This window comes from Varanus komodoensis, unplaced genomic scaffold, assembly GCF_004798865.1.
Source record: "Varanus komodoensis strain SLA01 unplaced genomic scaffold, ASM479886v1 scaffold16, whole genome shotgun sequence".
NCBI classification, from domain to species: domain Eukaryota; kingdom Metazoa; phylum Chordata; class Lepidosauria; order Squamata; family Varanidae; genus Varanus; species Varanus komodoensis.
The window spans coordinates 14,847,351-14,869,478 of record NW_025335468.1 but is presented as its reverse complement, the minus strand read 5'-3'; the positions used below and the strand labels follow the sequence as shown (position 1 = coordinate 14,869,478).

General features: G+C 41.6%; 1 protein-coding gene across 5 annotated transcripts in view; it reads left to right on the top strand.

Moving 5' to 3' along the window:
• DENND2B (DENN domain containing 2B) overlaps positions 1-22,128 on the top strand; it is a 157,463-nt gene that overhangs the window by 45,192 nt on the left and 90,143 nt on the right. For all 5 annotated transcript variants that reach the window (XM_044425932.1, XM_044425929.1, XM_044425931.1 and 2 more), the window contains one exon: positions 14,122-14,226. In XM_044425932.1, the coding sequence (XP_044281867.1) occupies positions 14,147-14,226 (80 nt within the window). In that variant the 5' untranslated portion in view covers positions 14,122-14,146. The remainder of the gene's footprint in view (positions 1-14,121; positions 14,227-22,128) is intronic.

Here is a 22,128-nt window from a genome sequence, read left to right as displayed (position 1 = left end):
TCAGTTCACGACCAAATCAGGTCACAACCAGAAATTTCACAAAAATTTTGCCTCAGGTCATGAACTCTGCATTGGGTGGCGATTGCAGGTGTGCCCGTCTCCCCCCTGAGCACACCCACAATTGTGCCTGTCCCTTCCCCCACCAAGCGCATCCGCGATCGTGCCCATCTGTGGCCATGATTGTGGTCGCGCTCATTCAGGGAAGACGGGCGCAATCGCGGTTGTGCTGTGGGGGGAGATGGCCACGATCTTTGTTGTTGTTTGTCACTTTATTTCAAATTTTTGTGATTAAAAAAAAAGGTTACAGAATGGATTAACCTTATTTTCATTGAACCTTATGGGGAAATTTGACTTGCTCACAACCAATCTAAGTCGTGACCAGAATCTTGGAACAGATTAAGTTTGTGAGCCAAGGTACCACTGTATTCACAACTCAGCTGGTTGTAAACCAGCTTAATAGTCATTACTTATCCCAAGGAATCCTGAGAATTTTGTTACTAACCCCTTGCCATCATGGAAGCAGAATTCCCAGGTTTCCTTAGAGTAAGGATGGAGCCCTATGACACACTTGAACTTGGAGGCTTATTTATATCCAGTGCACTAAAGAGGCTCAGTGGCAGTGATCTCTGTCATCACTGTGTTTTGCATCTGTTTTTTTAATTCAGGTGGCTGTTTTTATCCTTCTAGAACAGGGATCCTCAAACGTTTTCAACAGGGGGCCAGTTGAAATGTGGTGGTGGCAGGCGCGGGCCAGCGAGGTGGCAGCAGCGAACACGGGCATGGCGGCGGCGGCGGGTGTGGGTGCTGTGAGGCAGCGGCAGTGGCGGTGGGCACGGTCCTGGCCACCCCTGGCCTGGCCATCCCCGGGCTCTCAGAATTAAAAATAGATTTAAAAAGTTATATTTTTGTTACCTTCAGTCCTTTCTTCGTCTTCATCTCTCTTTCTCTTCCCTCCGCCTCTCTTCTGTTTCCCACTCTGTATTCCTGCTCTGTATATGCGTGCAATGGGTTGTGGGGGGGGGCAGTGCACGCGCAGTTGAGCTGTTGCAATTTGAGCATATGCCAGCTCTCTCTCTGCTCAGTTTTAAAGAATGCCTGCGCCAGCTCAGAGCTTTTGGACTCAGATCGTTTTTTCTGAGCAAGTCCAAAACCTCTGAGGTGGACCAGATAAATAGGCATGGCGGGCTGGATCCGACCCGCGGGCCATAGTTTGAGGACCCATGTTCTAGATCAAGTATTTGTATTCTTATCCATATTTTATTAACATTGTATTTTTAATACGCTGAAATTAGTTTTTTATTGTGTTTTATGACTGTGAGCCACCCAGTGGTACTGTGGCACAATTGGGCAGCATACAAATGTTTCAAATAAATAAATAATTGGGAAGGAGGAAGGGAAGAAATCTGGGATGTAGATAGGAATGGGTAGAAGTTCTTGACCTGTTGTCTAAAGCATATTTGCATCCTCTGAGAGGCAGGGCCAGTGGTGAGGGGTGAGGCCAGGGCTTGGCCTTTGGAGTACCAACTCTGAGGTAGCAGGATGTTGGAGCTGGGACTCCAGATAATCCCTTCGCCTCCCAGACAACATTGTGAGGCCCTAAGATTGTGCTTTAAATGAGGTCATTCTTATATCAGATGCTCAAAATACATTAAGATGTTATAGTGGGTATGTGCTTTCCAAAATGGAGGCAATAAGTTTCATGTTAAAAAATGCATCCTTAACGGTAAGGAATAGCTTTGCAGTGACAGGAACTTTAGAATATTAATAATTGCTATCAGTCAGTTGTAGGAAAAGCCTTCTTATACATTTTTTTTTAAAGAACACACATCTGTTTTATTTACCTAACTTCTTGAGACTAGCGTTGCAGAACCTTGAAGCAGGCCACTTGTTGGTTCCTTATGCTTTGAACTTAAAAAATGGTGGCAGTAAACCACATATTTTGTGGATTTCTCCCCTTTTCAGTTAAATTATATAAGAATAGATCAGGAGGGTGTTTTTACGTTATGCCCTTGGTATTTGAGGCCTGGGAAAAGTTTAGGTTTAGGATGAAGCCTGAGCCACAGGTGCAGAAGAATTTCATTTTGAGTTTGCTTGAGTATCTGCTCCAGAGTTATGTGTAAAACATTTTATGAAACCCAGCAGAGAAATTTTTGAAAATCCAATCCTATTTTGTGTCTGCTGAGACCCATATGAAAATTCTAATGTAGCTTTCTTTGGTCACTTTATAAGCTGTAAAACCAACCTGCTTTTGCCTAGGTTTTCTGTCAGTTGTGAAATAGGGTGCCTTAAAGGTTACTGCTGGAGAAGAAATTCCCTTCTTCAGTACAGAACTGGAGAAAAGTTAAGCTTGCAGCAAAGCGTTTTCAGGAAATCGTTGACAAGAGGAATGTATTCCCTGCCCCCCTCCTCCTGACCACTCATCATAGCAACATAGCCTAGTCTATTTGGAGCACTATCAACTACTTCCTTTAAAAACTAACTGCTTTTAATGTTGTTTTCTCCATTAAAAGATGATATATTTTGGGGGATGTTACCAATACTTTTTTATACAAAAGGTTTGTAGGGAAAGGGTGCAGGGAGGGATGCACTTAGCATCAATAGTGTGCAGCAGAATCTCTTGGAGACCCCAGCTTCTGCATTCCCCTGTCAAGATTGTGAGTGGAAAAATCACGTAATGTTCATTCATGGCCCGGAAAAGACAAAATGCATTTAAAGGAGTTCCTGTGCCATACCTTCTTCACAATCATTGGTGTTCCACTGAATAATATTCACGTTGCTTCTGATGTTGTGAAGAAGCAACACAGAAAGTTGTCCCATGGGAGAATATGCAAAACGGGTCCCCCCCAAAGGTATTCCTCACTGTGCAGGCTATAGAGGAAAGAAGGATGTTCTTTTCCATGAAATAGCCTTCACTATGCAGTTCCTTCCATTCATTCATTCATTCATTCATTCATAAAATTTGTATGCTGTCCAATTACTTGTGTCTCTGGACAGCTTACAGCAAAAATAAATTGACAACCCACTCTGGTTGCAAGTTAATAAAATACAATAATAACATTCAATATTAAAACATATTAAAATATTGATTAAATAAAAAGGTCTTGACCTGGCGCCGAAAAACATATAATGACGGCACCAGGCGGACACCTCTGGGGAGCGCATTTCATAGTCGGGGCGCCACCGCAGAGAAGGCCCTCCTCCGGGTACTCTGTCTCCTAACATCTTTCACAGAGGGTTCCTGGAGGAGGGCTTCTGTTGCCGATCTCAGCAAATTTATATCTATGATATTTGCAAAGTCTTGCCTTTGATTTTGACTTATATTTAGGGCATTAATTATGTTCCTAGATGTAATGGAGCAACTTTCCACAATCCAGTTCCCTCCAGATCTCTTGGACTCCAGCTCTCATCATCCCTTATCCAGCATGGTCAGTGGCTGAGGATTAAGGGAGTTGTAATTGAATACATTTCAGGGCACCAGATTGGGGAAGACTGTCATAGAGAAACTGAGAAACACTTAAGAGGGAGGATAAGGCTATTAATGGCTATCCGTCATGATGGCTATATAAATTTCCTGTATCAGAGAAAGTATGGCTGATACTTCCTCATATCTGACCAAGAAGAACAAGTCTTGAGTATTTCCCACTATGTGCTTTAGGCCAACAGCATGTTGCATCAGGCGACCCGAAGACCGGCTGACATAGCAATCGTCAAATGCATGGTGGAAGGAGGACCAGAACATGGCACAACCATTAACTGTCTGAGCCACGTTCCCCTTATTCCCAGCACCATATCTCCCTGCACGCATCACTACAATAATTGGGACCTCCTCCATCCACCCACTTGGCCCCATACCCTCCCTCCCTCCCTCCCTCCCTCCCTCCCAGGCACAGTTCCATGCACAAGCAATCAGGTGAAGGAGAGGTGGAGACATACCATTATCCTTGTGGCATCCCACAGGAGCAAACCAGAGGGGTGCCCCTGGCCTGCCACTCAGCAGCAGACCTGCACTTATGCTGAGGAGCTTGCTGGATCGCCAGGCCAGATGCAGGCATTCCACACTGATGGGCTGTGCTGGGGCTATGGAGAATGCTGGGAGGTGGAGCAGGGGGGCCGTTGCAGCAGCAGCAGCTCTTAAAGTGCGGGGCAGCAGTGCTCTTTTCCACCAGTCTAAGTGGCTGCCGTTGGATACACTGCTAAGGTGTTACAGAATGGCTCTTCAGACCTCGCGGATGTTTATGAAACTGCCAGTGCGCAAGCTGTTGGGACTGAAGCTGCAGGAGCAAAGTTTGCCAACTGTTCAACTGAGGGCTTCTCTACAGGAGGGGGTTTCACTTGCTGCTTTATGGAGGCTTCTTTTGTTTTTATTGTGAGAGGAAAAATGCATCCTTTACATGCGTTTTCTCCTAAGGTTTGTATTTTTCTGTCTTTCTATTTAGTCTGTTAACCAAGTATATGGTGGTGCTGTGGTAGAGCTGCAGTATAGTAGAACTGTGACTGCTCATGAGGCTTTTGTTTTGGTTTGTTCCCATCTGAATGTTAATACCAGACTTTCTGGTTAAAGAACAAAGCAACGCAAATGACTGGAAAACTTGAAAGAGGCCCTGGAAGAAAATAGTGTCTTGAAAAGGCCTTGCAGACTTCTGTGAGTGCAACACCAGTGCACAGTAAATGCCACATGGAGAAAAAGGCTGTACTCAGGAGTGAGAGACTAGTGAGAATAGTGGTATATGAGCAGTTGGATGCAGGAGTGTGAAGGAAGAAGGAAGACATTTTACATACAGATTCGGCCCCTCATACCTGTAAATCAGTGTTGGTTTCCAGTTGTGGTCTCCGATGTGAATGTGCAGCGTAATCCACCAGACCACAGACATCATTTTCTTTCTTATTAGGTTGAGTTTAAAGTAGACACATGGTCAGGTATTTTCATCCCACTTTCTGTGTAGCTAATTCGCAATTGTTATACTTTCTTTAGTCCCCCTCCCTGTCCGAAATCCTATATATGCATTATTACCCGTTGTGATAGTGAAGAAATACTCATCAGTTATTGAAATATTTTGGCTATTTATTTATTTAAAGTTTTTATATGCCGTCCCATTACTAAAAGTCTTTGGACAGCTTACCGAACAAACAAAAAAACTCAAAACCACAAAGAACAAAGTAAACCATAACAACAACACACAACACACTGCATCCAATAAATAAATAAATTTTATTTAACTGTTTTTAACTGTTAAATTATTGGTGAACTAAAAAGGTCTTCACCTGATGTTGAAAGGAGTAAAGTGACAGTGTCAGGCAAACCTCCCTGGGGAATGTGTTCCATAGTTGGGGCACCCCCACTGAAAAGGCCCTTCTCTGAGTAGCTACCCTCCTAATTTCCTTCAGAGGACATCTGCCTCTGATCTCAAGGGGCGGGCTGGCACATAGGAAGAAGGCAGGTATCCATGACCCAAGCCATTTAGGCCCTTATAAGTCATTACCAACACCTTAAATTGGGCCCAAATTTCAATTGGCAGCCAGTCTTTTTAGATATAGGACTGGCATGATATGGGAGCTATACAGGTAAACCAATCATACTTCTGGAGAAGCTAAGTCAAAATGATGCAGGCATCTTGGCTTTCTCCTCCTCCCCCTCTCCCTCCTCCTACGTCTCTGACATTTGTCTAGTTTCTAAACTGAGATCAATGTATCATGGCTGCTATTATTACAATCTATTAATCTGTTTACAATCTGTTATTGTAAACTATTAAAAGACACATTCAATGAGGTGAGGAGATGGGGATCTCCTTTGGAGTCCTCCATTTTCTCATTCCATTCTCCTGCATTCCATACACACACCTTTTAACTTTTCATCATTCCCCAGCACCCTTCTTAAAATAGTTACTAAAAGACTTTGATGCCACAAAGTAGGTAAACTTGGTCTTAAATTAAAATTGGCAGTTGCATACTGCCAGAGAGCCAGTGTGGTGTAGTGGTTAAGAGCATGGGACTGGGACTCAGACAATCTGGGTTCGAGTCCCCGCTCAGCCATGGAGCCAACTGGGTGTCTTTGGGCCAGTCACAGACTCTCAGCCCAACCTACCTCACAGGGTTGTTGTTGTGGGGATAAGATGGAGAAGGAGAATGATGTAAGCTGCCTTGAGCCCTTTGTAGGAAAAAGGCAGGATATAAATTGAAAAATAAATAAATAAATAAAATACATGTTTAGAGTGCAATATGCTGAACATCGTGGATTATATTCACTGACACCACTCAGTTGGAATCAGATGGCAAAAAATATTATTGAAAGTGAAATCACTGAAATAATTTATCCCTGGTGGTTTTTTAGTGAGTATTCACCATGAGGATGACATTTCACTTGAGATTGCCAAGGGTATTCCAATACAGTGGTACCTCAGCTCACGAATGCCTCAGTTCACGACCAAATTGGGTCGCAAACAAAAATTTCATAAAAATTTCATAAAAATTCATTAAAAAGTGGGGAGAGGACCATGATTGCGGTCACGCTTGTGCAGGAAAGACAGGCGTGATCGCGGTTGTGCTTGGGGGTGGGGTGAGGAGATGGCCACGATCATGCTGGGGGGGGAGATGGCCGAGATTGCGCTTGTCTTTCCTGCATGAGCGCGTCCGTGATCTCAGTCATCTCCCCCCTCAGCACAATCACGCCCGTCTCCCCCCCCCGAGTGTGCCTGCGATTGTGCCTGTCTGTCCCCCAAGCGCACCTGTGATTGCGCCCATCTCCCCCCCACCCCCATCTATGGCCATGATCATGATCATACACGTGCAGGGATGACAGGCGCGATTGCGGTCGTGCTGGGGGCGGGGAGATGGCCACAATCTTTGTTGTTCTTTGTCACTTTGCTTCAAATTTATCTGATTGAAAAAATAGTTATAGAACTTTAACTTTAATGGGGAAATTTAACTTGGGTCACGACCAGAGTCCTGGAAAAGATTAAGTTCGTGAGCCAAGGTACCACTGTATATCTAATTTGCATTGAAACAGTGTTTCCCCCATCTTTCCCTCATAAAGATGCCCAAGTTGGTAAATTCTGGGTAGAAAGCTAGAGAGGGAATCAAATAAACAAAGCCCCCAAGTGGCAAACATGCCTCATAACAAAATAGGAAGGCAGGGAGGCTGGTTCATCCAAGTTTTGGCTTTAGTAGAGACCCAAAAATTTCAAGCACATTTTTCATTGAAAAGTTTGGATACCTTTTGATGGAACTACTTTGGTGAGGCTGTGTTCATTTGTTATATCTAGAATCGAAGCCAGCCAGAACTTGGAAGCTGCAGCTGGAGTTTTTCTGGGGCTGTGCTTTTTGGAATTTATTTGCATTTGTGCAAAAACAAGCTCATGGGGGATAAAAAGCCCCAGCCCCTGTATAATGCTTCTTTTAACCCCAGAATGCAGCTGTGCATTCCAAGCCTTGGGTTAGAGTTATAAAATAATTCACAGGAAAGTGCTGTTGTAACACTGGCATTGTATTTTCAATTGGGCAAACCTGAGATCAACATTTCTGTGCATTTCTCAAAATTTGCTGCCCTAGATTTTTATTTAAAACCAGTTTATACAATAAAAACTGACCATCTGAGATTCTGTAGAGGCACTGAGAAACAATCACACTTCAATGAAAAAAATAGTATCATCATAAAATTTGATGATTGAAAGTATTCTTGAAGCAGCATTTTGCATTAGCCTCTCTATGTTGTGTACTCCTCTATTTCTCCCTGTGAAGTCATCCCAAATGCTCCCAATCTTCTTTCAAAAAAGAGGGAGGAAAGAATCTAAAATGAAGTGTAATGTGTTACAATTTATATGGCATTTTTTATTTCGGTTGATGGAAAATAAGAAAAATGTACATAATACGTTTTTTCACAGTGAAACCTGCAAGCTGGAAAATAATTCATTAGTGTTAGAGCAGTGAATCTCAAAACCTTTCATGAAGATGTACTATATTGTGAATTTTTGAACCTTATATGTCTACATCCATCAGTAGCATTTATTAATCTGGAATAACTGGCCTATGTTACACCATTTATTCAGACTAGAGGCAGCCTGATGTTTTTCCTTTAGTGTACACAAGGTGTATTTTAAAAGTACTGCTTTAGGCTATAACCCCATGTGGCACTTTCTCATGGATTGGTTTAACATTTCCAGCGTGATGATGCATCATCAGCCTGAGTGATCCAGACTTTGTTAATTTCTGTGCATGTGGCAGCGTAGTAACCAATGTGGAATATCTTGAATATCTTGCTTTGAGGTTTTTGTGTCAGTAACTATTAAAATACAATGTCCAGACTTGTGAAAAGCAGCGTTTCACCACTGTATGGAGACTTTGCATGAAACAATAACCAGGGTACTGTTATATGATTTGCCTTCTTTTGTTTTAGACAATGATAAAACATTCTGCATGGCAAGCATGCCATTGTGAGTGGAGCATTGGGTGTGGATTAAAGATACTGCGCTTATTCATAAAAAAGGAGTTCCCCTTTTAAGTACTTGCAAATAGGATAAAGGTAACCAGGGCTGTGCTTCTAGTTTCCTGCTCTCTTCTCTCCTTTGTGTGCCATGGTCACCTTCCCCTCCTGTCTGCCTGAGTGAGTTACTTAAAGGCTTGGCATAAAAATACAGTGTTCCTCTGGCCCCAACAGATCATATTCTGCTGCTGAGAGTTCTCAGTAGCAGTTATGTCTGTGGCATCTATTTCTCACCAGGGTTTCTGGAATTGCATCTTAGTCCCATCCCTGGTGGAAAGAGCTGTTGGGAGTCTGGGTAGCATCTGTCATCACTGCTTTCCCATGCCTTGCCCCAAGAGGAGCAAGTTTTTAAAAAAAAATCTTGTGGGGAGGCAGCAAAAGTAGAAGCAGTGACAGGTGGCAATTTGTGAGCACCCTCTGAGCTTTCTCCAGGTACTTGAAAGTCTCTTGACTTGCATTTGAGTGGAAGTGCTCTGAACATGGCTGAGTAAGGCAGGCTGGAATTGCAGAATGTCAGATAACTAAGTCCAAGTGAGGAATGTCTTCCAACATGGATTAAAATATAAATGAGGGCTTTTATACTACTCAGTCCAAACTGCCATTCTCAAGTCTGTCTCTTGCCTGAGTGGTGGTGAGTCTAAAGGGCCTGTCTCCTCACCTGAAGTATAGGTTTCCACCCACTTTTCTTTACCTCCTGTCTGGTTTATTCCTTGCACTGGTGATCTGCAGGCGGAGAACCTGGGGCCCAAGGTGAGCAGATGGTTGATGTCTAGTGGTTATGATCTCTGGAGTTCCCTGTTCTTGCCTCTTTTCAGGAACAAGTGATGGGCTAAGGCCCACTTTCAGAGTCTGTGCAGTTTTCTACACAAGGCTGTTAATCAATTGTATCTGCTTCGGTTTTGTCACAGAATTAAGATCCCAGCACCCGACAAACCCCATTTCCTTTTCTGTTATATAAACTCTAGATGGCACTGTGATATAGTGCAGTAGCTTAATTACAAGTAGAAAAAGTGCTTTTACATTTTTACAAATAATATTGCACCTTACCTGCTCTGAAAAAAAATCCCTTATTGAAAGTCCTCTTTAAAAACTGACTAATTGGAAAAAAAAAAAAAAAAAACCAGGGTCAAACACTCAGTAAATACCTTGTGTAGAAAAATTCCCCATGGCTGCACCTGCTGGTCCTTCTGGTCTGGCTGGCTCCTCTTCATTGAGCTCCTGTCAGAATGGGGGTAATGCTTGCAAAATGGCTTGATCCTGTTCAGCTGCAGCTGTGAAAGTGGATTAACTTGATCATTAATATATGTATTATGTGGCATAGCCAGAATTTCTCCACTTCCAGTCAGTGAAATTTATTGTCTTGCATGAATGGCAGCCATCCCTACCATGGCTATCACTGCTGCTCCTACTGTATACTTGGGCTAGATCTCCTTATGGTGCCCTCTCCCCAGTTCAGCCACCAGGGCTGGTGGGCTGTGGCTTTGCAGTGGATCTGTATTCTTTGCCTTGTTGCTCCAGAGATTTCTTCTTGGCCTGAGTGGCACTGCTACATGCAACATTCCCTGTCAGGCATGGTTACCTCTCCTCCTGTCCCACAACACACACACGTTGCCCCTTTTTGCAGAGGTCCCATTGAACTGAATCATGACCAGTGAAAATTTGTTCACTTTTGAGATGCACAGCATATAATTGCTGGAACCAAAAAGATCACTCCTTAATCCCAAATTAATTAACAAAGGATTAAAATACCAGCTTTTTACTCTATGTGCATCAGGCAGATAATTTCTTTCTTTCTTTTTTCTTTAGTAATCATAATCTGGGAATAGCCCTTGAAAGTATCTGAAACAGTAAGTAATTTGTTCTTAAGTTAAATAATGAACAGCTCAGTCCTGTGCAAGTTTAGACAGGAAAATGTTTTTTCCTGTTTCTTTTTCAAGTTTTTTTCTGTTTAAACTATTTCCAAATACAAGTTATAGTGAAGGAGGATAAATAAACTAAACACTTGTTGATTAGTTATCGGTCATATTCTTTCCCTCTCAGATCTCTCACGCTTTCCAGACAGAGAACATTGTTTTGCTTCTTCTTTGACTAAGTCTTATTTTCACTCATCTTGTGTAGGTGTGTCTATTTATTTATTTATTAGATATGTGTGTTATCTTTTAGCTAGTGCCTCCCATCATGATGTAATTTATGCATTGTTGTTGATGATGGCAGTATTTGGGCTTCCTTCCGTACAAGCAATGCACATTCGTATACTCACATGAGCTGCAGCAACCAACACCTGGATGTTCATGGAGGACCCACACTGGTAGGGTCTAAAGTATTTATATCATTTGAATAATTGATATGACTAACATGTCTATATGTGATAGGGAATGTGACAATAGGGAAATGAGTTTCAGTGCTTCCATACTGCTTTGCTCACAGATGAATTGGGGCTTACTTGGGGATTGAATGTGCTTAAATAGCACATCTGATCCTAATGACTGAACAAGAGAAGCACATTTCTTTTCCAAGGATGCTTCTCAAACATTTTATTGTGTGCTCATGCAAAGAACCCTGAGCAAGGGCATTGCCTTGATACTCAGTGGGAAATGTGAGAATCATCATGTGGGGGGATGGGCAGGTTTCCCCTTGGATGGATATGCTGAAAGGATCTGTAGATACATAGGAATATATTAAACCTTTTTTTTTCTTTTTTGAACTGTTGTGAGCAAAATCTTCTTTCTGCCATCCCCATGGAGGCTAGGTTACAGTAAACTGTTATTCTTGGTTACTCCTGAGAATACGGTGGAACATTTGCCTATTTTCAAAAGCATTTTAGTTGCTTGTTTAAGCTGACATTAGTTTTTTATCCTCAGGGTATCTGTCACCACCAACACCTGATTGGTATCTTTTTAGATGATGCCGTATCTATTTGTCTATCCATACATTCACCCACCACCCCGGTAATGGAAACAATAAGACTTGCAGTGGAACTCCCAGGTTTGAATCCCAGTTCAATTACAAAGCTGATTGGGTGGTCTTGGGCCTCTCTCCTCCTCTCACCCTGGCCTATTTCATGGGCATGTTTTGAATTAAAAGTGGGTAACTTCCATCTAAGCTGCCTGAGTTCCTTGGAGGAAGCACAGGATGCAAACACGCTAAAACAGTATTGCAATGTATATGTATGACTTCCAATTTATAGCACTCTGACTAAACACATGGTGTCTAGCTGGCAGGTAGCGCCTAGTTGTGTGCTGCTTTTCAAAGAAAAACAAGAAGAATCATATATAAGACAGATATAAATGTCTGGATTCAGCTTTTTATAAGGCAGGGGTGGGTAACTTGTGGCCCTCCAAATGTTTTGGTCTTTAATGGCCAAACTCTCACCTTTGGCTATGCTGGCTGGGGCTGGTAAAAGTTGTAGACCAAAACATCTAGAGGGCCACCACTTGCCAATCCCCGACTTAAAGAATACAACTTTTCATCAAGCACACTATTATGGGAAACCTGAGGGCTCCAGTAATAGTCTGGTTCCTATGTATTACATAGTATAAAGACAACCAACCAAGCTCGGGCAGAGTTTCCACCCCAAACAACTTACAATGTGAAAGAGGGCAAGGAGAGATACTGAAATATTTGTAAGCATAATAATATTCAAGTTATAATAGCCTTGTGACACCAGAGCAGCAAGTTGCAGGAGGAAAAGGAAAAGGTGTCAGCAGCAGAAAACTTTATTTAATATAAGAAATTCACCATCCCAGATCTGCAAGCGTCTGTATTGTCTATATTTTTCCTTGCAGGCTATTCTGCTCAGGCAAGGGAGCAGTCAAAATTCCTACTCTCCTTCCTAGGCTAGGCAAGTAAAAATTCCTATTTAGCCTTTCTAAGAGAGTGACTAGCTAATCCCATGCTGGATAAAAGGAGGGAGGATGGGAGCTGTGAGGAAAGAGTCTAGAACTAGGGGGTGGAGCAGAGTGATAAAATCCACAGTTCTGCCCCATCACCCCATTTTCATGGCATGGTCTCCTTCTTGCCTCCCTATTAGCTGTAAATACTGTTCCTCACCAAGGTGTCCTGGCAGGACATGGTGGGAACAGGTTTGTGACTTAGAGTGCCCATGTGTTCTTTATTACAGAAGACACTTTTTGGTTTGAAAGTCCACCCTGCTTGATTCTGATAGATAAAGAACCGTAAGAATTTTTGGCCATCAGCAGTTAGCTCCAGAACAGCAAGGTACACAGGCTGCCTACCTGGTCACAGTTTTCTGTATTAGGCTTTGAGATGTTCTGTACTCCTATTTATAATGTAAGCATTATTTCTAATTTGCCTCTATCCATATATATTAGCCGGTGCAAATTTTATGCACATCACTGCCCTGCTTTTCCTTGATGCATTTCCTCTTTTTTGGCCATTCATAAGTGGCTACATACATTGTTTTGAAAAGTGATCCCAAATAAGTTCTAGATAGATAAGTGTAGATATCTGTGGAAGATTTTGTGTTCTGTAGTCAGCATGGGAAAAATACAAAGCACTTCATTCATAAGAAAAGCTTATTTTGGTAGCAGAACATTCTATAATGCCTTTGGGTTGTTTGGTGCCGTAGTGATAGTAAGCAGATATGCTTCAGGACAGAGTTGTATATGATTTAATAAACTGCATCATGCTAGGGATTTGTGTAGTATGTGGGTTTTGCTGGCAATAATTTGTGATTATTACTGCCACAAATTTTCCTTGTATATTGTCAAAAATATAAGTACCATAATTAGATCAGTTCTAATTTAAAGAGAGAAAACTAGATCAATGGTATTGTTTATTGCATTACTGTAGTTGTTTAAAAAGACTCAAGGTGTCTTGCAGTGCAGTTATTAAAACATACAAAATATCAAATAGCTAAAAATAATTTCAATTAACATAGCAAAATATAATAAAACAATTAAAACATCCTTGAGAGGCGGCACTCTGAGAACTTCAGCTATTGATTGTAGTGTACAGGTAGATTCAAACCAAGAGAAGCACTTGGAAATGGAAGCACTTGGGCTTGGGAACGTATTGGCAGCCAGTGTGTACATTATCTGGTCACTGCCTTTAAACAAACAAGCAGTATCTGAATGGCCTTCAAAGGGAGCCCAGTATAAAAGTATGTTATAATAATTTAAGAATCTTTTTATCTGCCCTGGGACCACATTCACATGCACAGACAAGCAAGACTTTGACAGACAATGGGCCCATTCTTATATGCTTTGCTAAATTTGCATGCAACAATAAGCTAGAAATACAAAATTCTTATTATTTCATTCTTGCATGGCTCATCCTACCAATAGGAGTTGCTAAACTAGCTGGGAATTTGAAGGTTATAGAGCTGTCTGAATCAGCTGTTGCTCCACATGCCAGCTAACACTACAACCAGGGTTTGTTCTTAGCTTATAATTCATGGTTTGTTTCAAAGTGTCTTGGCTAAATGTGACTCATGCCTGAATTTTACCGGATATGTTGTTTACCTCCTATAGAAATGGAAAATGTAGTTTGCATAAACAAAAAACTGCTTTTGACAGTCCTTTCCTTGTGCTGGCAGTGTTTGTTTAACTATGTTGGAAAACATCTTAGGTTCAGTTACAAATAAATTTAATTGGTTTGCATTGGTTTTATTTCCCCCATCTCAGGTTTTCAGATTTAGAGAGAGCAGAAATGACCATGACTGCCAACAAGAATACCGGTGTCACCAGGAGAGCTGGAGGAAGTAAGGTCCCTCAGGATACTCTAGACCGGTAAGCCCAGTGCATGTTTTTCCTTATCTGATGTGGAATTGCTTCAATCTTTCAAAGAGAAATTAATTTGTGATCACTAAACACTGGAAAGTTGTATGTCACTATCCAAGTCCTACAGATGTATTAGATGTATACAGATTGCATGTTTCATAATTTATCACTGATTGATTATTTGATTGTTAAACCCATTGACTTGACATATTCTGTGCTATTTTACTGTTGTAATGGACTATATTCATAATAAACAAATTTGTAAAAAGAGGTCAGTTTGTGGTCATGTTCTGCCATTTTGTCTTCCCCATACCATGAACATGAAAGAATGTACGATGAGCTGAATGTGGTGTTACGAAAGATCCAAGTAGGGTTGGTATTAGATGCTGTCATTATTGGGCACATGCAGAGGCCCACATTCAGCAGAAGGCCCCAGCTAATATCCTGGTGCTGCTCCTCCAGCCTGTTGTTGTAAGCAGTGACAGATGGGTAAGGAGAAGGAGTAACAGCTGCTGAATGCTTTGGTCTCTTTTTCTGGGTTGATTGGGCTCAGAGGGTAAGTGAATGGGCAACTGTGACAGTAGTAAGCGGATAGACCAACTCAAGGAGGGAACTACCTCTTGTTTGCCGGTCTCTTTCCTTTTCTTTCCCCTTCCAAGCAGATGAAGAGGAGAGGCTTCTAACTATAGTATTGATTATGTTAAAGTAACCAGGCTGGCCTTATGATTCAAAAGGAGCATTGCAGAGGTTGTCAGCAAAAGGCATCCTTCATATTAATGAACCAGCTAATTACGGAAGGTACTACAGAAGGTGATTCCAAACTGGATCCCTCTCTTTCCTTCCCAACCAAATGGAGTTAGCTTCACCCTCACTGAGGTTCCGACTGATTGTAGGCCAGACAGCAGGAATGCCAGGCACTACTTAATTCGTCTGTTCTCTTGAGCTGGCATCAGATGATGGAACTTATAAGGTTACATCCCTCTTTCTCAGGATATCCCTGCTCAACAGTGTTTCCCACTGCACCAGAGGTGGTCTGGCCCTCACCAGGTACTTGGCATATTTGGGGCTTGTTGGCCTTGGTATTTCAGCCAAGCATTCCAACCTTACCCATTCTTCCAGTTCAGATTCAGAGTCTGAGGTAATAACCTTGGAATAATATAATTGGGAGATGCAGGCCTAGTCTTCACATTACCAAAAGTATCTTGCTCAGTGCCCCCCCCCCCCCCCCGCCCCTGGGAATATGGAGCTGACACCACATCCAGAGGTGAGAATATGGAAAGCTTTGGCATGTATGTTGTTCTGAGTTTCTTCACTAATTACTCCTTTGCCATGCTGAGGCATGATGAACATAGAACTTCTGTGCCCTGATTTAGTGACACTGGAATAAGTTGTCCAGGGTGGTGGAATGAAGTGTCAGTAAGCAACATGCTGGTGAAGTTCTTCTGTTTTTTCCATTCAGCTGAACTAAATGAGGCAGTAGAAGTCTGAACAGATGTCCAAAGTTATTGGTGGACTGGATACGTTTAAATTGAAGCTACATCCAGTGACAATATTAGCAGTGGTCTGTTTAAATGATTTAGCGGTTAGTAGTTCTCTTGTTCTGGTTAGTGTCACACTTGCCTTGAAAGACAAAGTGCAGTTTGGGTATCTACTGATCTGGCACTACTCTTGGAAGCTTAACTGGCATATTTTTATCAGTTCTGACTGGCTCATCAGATGTGGCTACTGAAAAAAGGGGTCAGCTCCAGTGTTGTGGGGGACAAAGCAAAGTGCCATCTCATTGCTGACAGCTGTCCCCATCATTTAATGGGGAAAAATGGCCACTATTAAAACAAAACAAAACAAAATCCCCACAACAATGCAGCCACTCCTTACTACCTAAATGCTTTGGTATTACTTCCTTTCCAAGGCACTAGGGGAAATCCAAGATGGCACCTTGAAAAAGTAAATTCAGAAATATGAGGTTCAGGTTAGGCATTAGTGGTAGGTACTTTTCCAGGTGATTTAGACCCTGGCACCTGCCCAAGTTTGCTTCATTGTGACTGTATATCTTCCAATGTTTTCTTCTGCATATGTCTCTTAGGGCTTTTCTACACACTGCATTTATTGTGTGTTCAACATTCCTTACTCACAGTTTACAGGTTCTTTAGATTATATTGTGATTGTTCACTTTTCCTTCTCTGTCTAGCTTTTAATGAGCTTTTTAAAGTGGAAAAATGCAGTTTGATTGTGAAAATGAAAAAAGTGTGATTTCTTCTTGTGTGTTTGTGCTATTTCAATTTGTCATTGTGCCACCTAGAGGTTATGTAGTGTAAAAACAGGAAACATTCATTATAATGCTTGGATTTCAAGTCAGCCATGAAACTTAAATGAAACTTGGGTGACTTAAGTGTTGTGAAGTGCCCAGAGAGCTTTAGCTATGGGTACTAAAGAAATGTAATATAACAACAACAACAACAACAACAGAAAGTAGATACAGCAGTTGAACAACTTTGTGTAGAAAAGCACTTAGTCATCAGATAAGGCCATCTTTCAAGTTCCTACATCACCTGGTAGAATTCCTTGCCTAGGGAAGTTCAGCCCTGGTTTTTTTTTTTTTTTTTTTTTGCTTTATTTTTTAATTTAGGTCAGTTAATTTATATATTACGTTTCACATCTCTGTTTTCGAAAATATAAATAGCAGCCCTCTGAAGGAGTGGGAGACAATCATGTTTAGGACTATGCTGTATGTGAAGTGTATTTTTAACCCTTCCTTCCATGTGGTGGCTTTGATACTGAGCATTCACTGTTGCTAGTTTTAAAACAGACTTTGAAACCAGCTTCTAACTTCTGGTTTAAACCAAGGCATGGCTCCTGTTGCTCTGTATGAATCTAATGCTAACTATATGTATTTCTGAAAAGAAGTGGTAGGACAGATTTTAGCAATAGATGTGGTGGCTGGTGGGCAAGTGGGGGAAAATGGGTGAGCCCAAGGATCAAGCCCAAAGGAAACTTCTTGTCTTTTAGCCATGTGAAGAGACCGGGAAGAGCGCATTTTTAGTTGAGCCAGTATCTGAAAATAAAATTCCCCTATAGAATTCTGGTACATTTGAAGCAAAATACAATTCAATTCATCCAAAATTAAATACTTTTAAGCCTTACTTACAACAACAGAACCCCAATGAAGATCATCTAGTAGTAGTTTCATGACATGCAGGATATATCCAAATTTTGTGCCATATTAACACACTTTATTTATACTGGACCACCAGTATATATGGCATGCCACAGAGGGATTTGTCTATGCTATCTCCTCCTTAAGAATTTGTATGGAATTCACTGCCACATAATTTGTTAATTGTTGGAAACTTCGATGACCTTAAATTTATTAGATAAAATTCTTTGAAGAAATATCTGTTTGTAGTTATTAACCATGATAACCAAACAGAACTGCCATGTTTGGAGATAATATATCATTGTCTAACAAACACCTGTGCAGATGAATATCATGCTTGAAAGTTGGGCTGCCGCTGTGGGAAATAACATTGTCCAAGATGGACCTTTTATCTGTCCCAGCAGGACTCTTTTTATGTACTTACTGATCAACATGGAACTTACTAGATGGAATAAGCTACCTGGTAACACAGGCTAAATCCGTACATTTAGAATAGTCTCTGGCAACTTGAAACTCCACTGTGCTTCACTGAGAGCCATTGAAGTTATTCTTAAATTCTCAGGGCAGGTTATAGAACAGGGGTGGCCAGACTTGCTCACTGGAAAAGCCATATATGGTAAATGTCAGATCCTTGACAGCCACAAGACATAAACAAGTATTTATTTATTTATTATGACCAAATAGACATTTCTACAATTATTAGGCTAGTTACTGACAGTAGAGGTCTTGTGGGTCTGCATCTTGGCTGTGAGTCATTGAAAATTTCTGACAGAATCGCTTGACTAATCGATTAACACGTATTTCCACTAATGCAACCCTACTCACGCTTACCTATGAGTAAGATCTGCCGAATATAATAGAAATTGCTGAGTAAGCTGCTGTTAAGGCACGCTATGCTTTCAAACCAAAATGACTAAACCCCTTTTGGAGTAGGGCCTTTCTGTTTCCTTTTTGGCTCCAAATATCGGAGGAAAATGAGTGGTCGTGCACTGCTGCTTTGGGAGTTCAGGTGCAAGATAGCACCTGGCAGCAGAAGCAACTGGAAATTCCATCACCAGCTGCCATGCCAGAAACTTTGGCAAGGGTCCAGTCCTCCCCGGGAGTGCAGCTGTTGTGTGGTCCCCTCAGCTCTAGCAGGGCCCATGGAGGAAGCAGCCTGATTTCACATGCCAACCTTGGCCTCAATTCCGTGCCTTGTTGGATCAGGCATGTCCCATCCTATCCCTTCCCTGCTCTATGCCAGAAGCAAATAGGGAACTACTATACTATTGGCTTTTTCAGCCTCCCTGCTAGCCGAAAAATAAACTGCATACAGCTCTTTGGCCACCCCTGTTAAAGAACATGTGCAGATGCACAAGAGTTCATGTCAGGAAGGAAGAACAGCAAAGAGTCTTGTGGCATAGTAAAAACTAAGAATTCTGGTCTGGTCTGACATAAGGTTATGTGAACTACGGTACACTTAATTAGCTGCATGAAGTACAAGGCCTGTGTAAGGGAGGAGCCCAACCCCCCCCCCCCCATTGCTGATGCAGCTCTGTTTCGCTGACTTCTCTTTGGGAGGCCAGGTAAATCAGAATGATGCTTCCTGAATCATCAGAGAATTCCTTCCTTCCTTCTAATAAGACTGAAGTCAGCAGGATCCTAAGAACGTATATGTTCAAGGCTTGATGGCGTTTATTCTAAACACCTTTATGATAAAATAAACTGAAAAATTTTCTTACTTGTTTAACATGGGATTTGAGCAGATGTACTACAAACAAAACATGGTTCTGGTCAGTGTCTTATGATTTTACAATTGGTGTAACAGATTGTAATTGTATTACTGTAAATTGCGAAGCTGCCAGAATAACTCCATTTCCTTAGGCAAAGTTATTTGAATATGATCCGATAGCACAAATCTGGAGATCACCATGAATGCAATTTGTGCAAATCAATTTTTATCTGCTAGCAAGTAACCAGGTGTTCCTCTAGATCTGGACATACTTGAGGGATTAAGAAAAAAACCATGCAGTCATATTACAGTGGCAGAAATATCTATACTTTGATGTTGGATAGAAGGAAGATTGCAACTGGGGAATGGCTCCCACCAAACTACATTATCAGAATATTTTCCTGTTCACAGTCAGCAGAAATGGAGGCAAAAGCTGGCAAAAAATCCAGACATCAAAATGTTACGAAATATGCCCATCTGCAGTTACTGGTGGTTATAATAGTAAACCTCAGTCAAAGTTGGCTTTGCGCCTACTAAACCCTAAGCAAGAGTAAATTATAGGAGCCAGACATGGAGAGTCTGTTGAAAGAAATGTAATATTAACGTTAGAGTTTTAGGAATTCAGTACATTTAATCCAGTATGAAAGGCATTCACTGAAACTGTTCCCTACAGCTTAATTAGAGGAGCAAGCAAAGGGCAGTGTTGGACAAAAAGTTCACATAATGTATCTGACAACAGCAGGCACAGTTATGTAATGTCCTAACTAACATATGCAGTGATGGCAAACACCCATGCTGGTATTCAGATAGATTGAGGGAGCATCTGCAAAATGTTGGTGTTTTTGAAAAAAAAAGTATGTCTATATTATTTTGCCCCTTTCATAGTTTGTTTACCATGTGCGGCATGCTTGAGTTGAAGTTATAGCCAACCTTGGGTCTCTGATAATTGGATAACTGGATCTCTTTGATGCCTGTATAGATTCCTACTTTACAGGTTGAGCTACATACTTTAAAAAAATCTGAGGAGTACACCTAAAACATGAAATGTGAAGTGATTCTGTATATGGTAAGTAGGAGGTGTATTACCTTCATACAAAGTGATGGAGCTTGGATGTCTGGTTTTGACCATGTCTCACCAAGGACTGAGCTATTCTTAGGAACCAGACATGTCAAAGTCAGATGCCATTTCAGTAGTTGAACTAGATACATTAGATAGGGTGAGGCAGCTGTGGGATTGGTGGGCAGAAATATAATATGCAAATAAACTTAGACAAGAGTGAAAACAAGTTATGGAACCATAGAGCAACATGCACCCCCCCCCCTTCTGATTCTCACCGTTGAATTTAAATTTGGGTTTTCAGGAGGGTTCTCCTAATAAAGAATAATAAAGTACATCAAAAATAGTAATCATAGAACAACTGCTGGCTAAAAGGAGAAAACATTGGCCTTTTTTTCCATAAAAGCAGGTAAACGACCTATATTAGGGGTATAGAAGTGTTGAGCATCTGGGAGCAGAACTGCAGTGCCCCTACAGATGCCCTCCACTCTCCACAGTATCGCCTCTGCCACTATCCCTTTCTACATGTAGAAGTAGGAAATTAATTTGTGTCTCTATGCACAGTGAAACAAGTAGTTCCTTTCTTCAGGGAGAGGAACCGTGATCTCTTGTCTTTCCCTGCATGGAGAAAATGCATACAGAGAGACACAGGAGCAGAAGAGTCAGTCTGATGGGCCAAAATTGGCCCATGGGCTTAAGGGTTTCTCATCTCAGGTTGAATCAATAAAGAAAATATTTGAAAAGACAAAGAAAAACCCCTGAAAAGACAATGACTCAGTGTTGTGTGTCTTTTTTATGGATGAAAATTGCACCAGTGAGGAGCACCAGCAAACTGGCTCTTTCCAAACATCTTCGTTGCCCTCATCTCAGAAGATGAGGGCCCCCAGAGAAGGGTGTCCGAAGATGATCTCAGACTTGGGGCATCTCCATGTTGTGGTATGTGGTCCATGCAATACCAAGGTTTCAAGTAGTGAAAGATTAATATTGGCACTTTGAAATGTGCCTGGAAATGGACTTGTAACCGGTGCAGCTCTTTAAGAAGTGGTGTGATTTGTTCTCTTCAGCTGGTCCCAATCCATGGTTTTGCTGCAGAGTCCTGTACCAGATCCTGTACTCCACAGCTTGTATGAGACTGTCGTCTCCACAGTCATTTCCTGCATTATGCAGATGCTGATGGAAGACCCAAGAGGAAAGATGCAACCCTATCAGATCAAAGATATCTCTGAAGAAGATCTGAGTATTAATGGACACCAGTGTCTCTTTTTCAAAAAGACTACAGGCAAGAATAACAAATTCTTTAAAAGGACATCAGGCTTTGTGCCATCAACGCTGATTCTGTTTTGTACTGTTTTTCCAAACATGATCTCATTTAATTTGAAAGCCAAAACTGAAGTGTTAGAGAGAAAGAAATGTGAACACTGCTGGCTCTTTCCATTTCAAAAGGGGCTTTGCAAAGGAGCTGCAAATGATCTTGTATTTGCTCACACAGCCTTCAGACAAGCACATCCCACACCAAAGGCCAGGTAATCATCTGTCAGGTTGACTGAGCAAGTAGTGCCTGACCTTTGATTTTGAGCCGTAGGAAAGGAATCTTCCCCATTTGACCACAGACAAAGCTTCCAGGCCTCATGAGTCCTATTGCCTCCTGTTGTTGATTCTGCCGGTATATAAGCAGCCAGTTGGCTAATTGGATTGAGCACCTTGCTGTTGCGTGAAGCCCTTTGACCACTCCCTGCCATCTTGGCTGCTTTGCTGCCTTGCTGTCCCCCACCCCACCATCACCCTGATCAATTTGTCAATTGATCTCTTGCTCCCTCCTTTCATGCGGCAGCAGGAAGAGAACAAATGGCTCCTTTAAAACAAACCAACCAACGAAGTTGGAGCAAAGCTCTAGCATGTCTAATGACTTATTTATAAAGATGAGGGGCAGGGGCGAGCTGGATAAAAACCATTTGGAATAGAAAATCATTTGTTTCCTTTCCCCAAGTC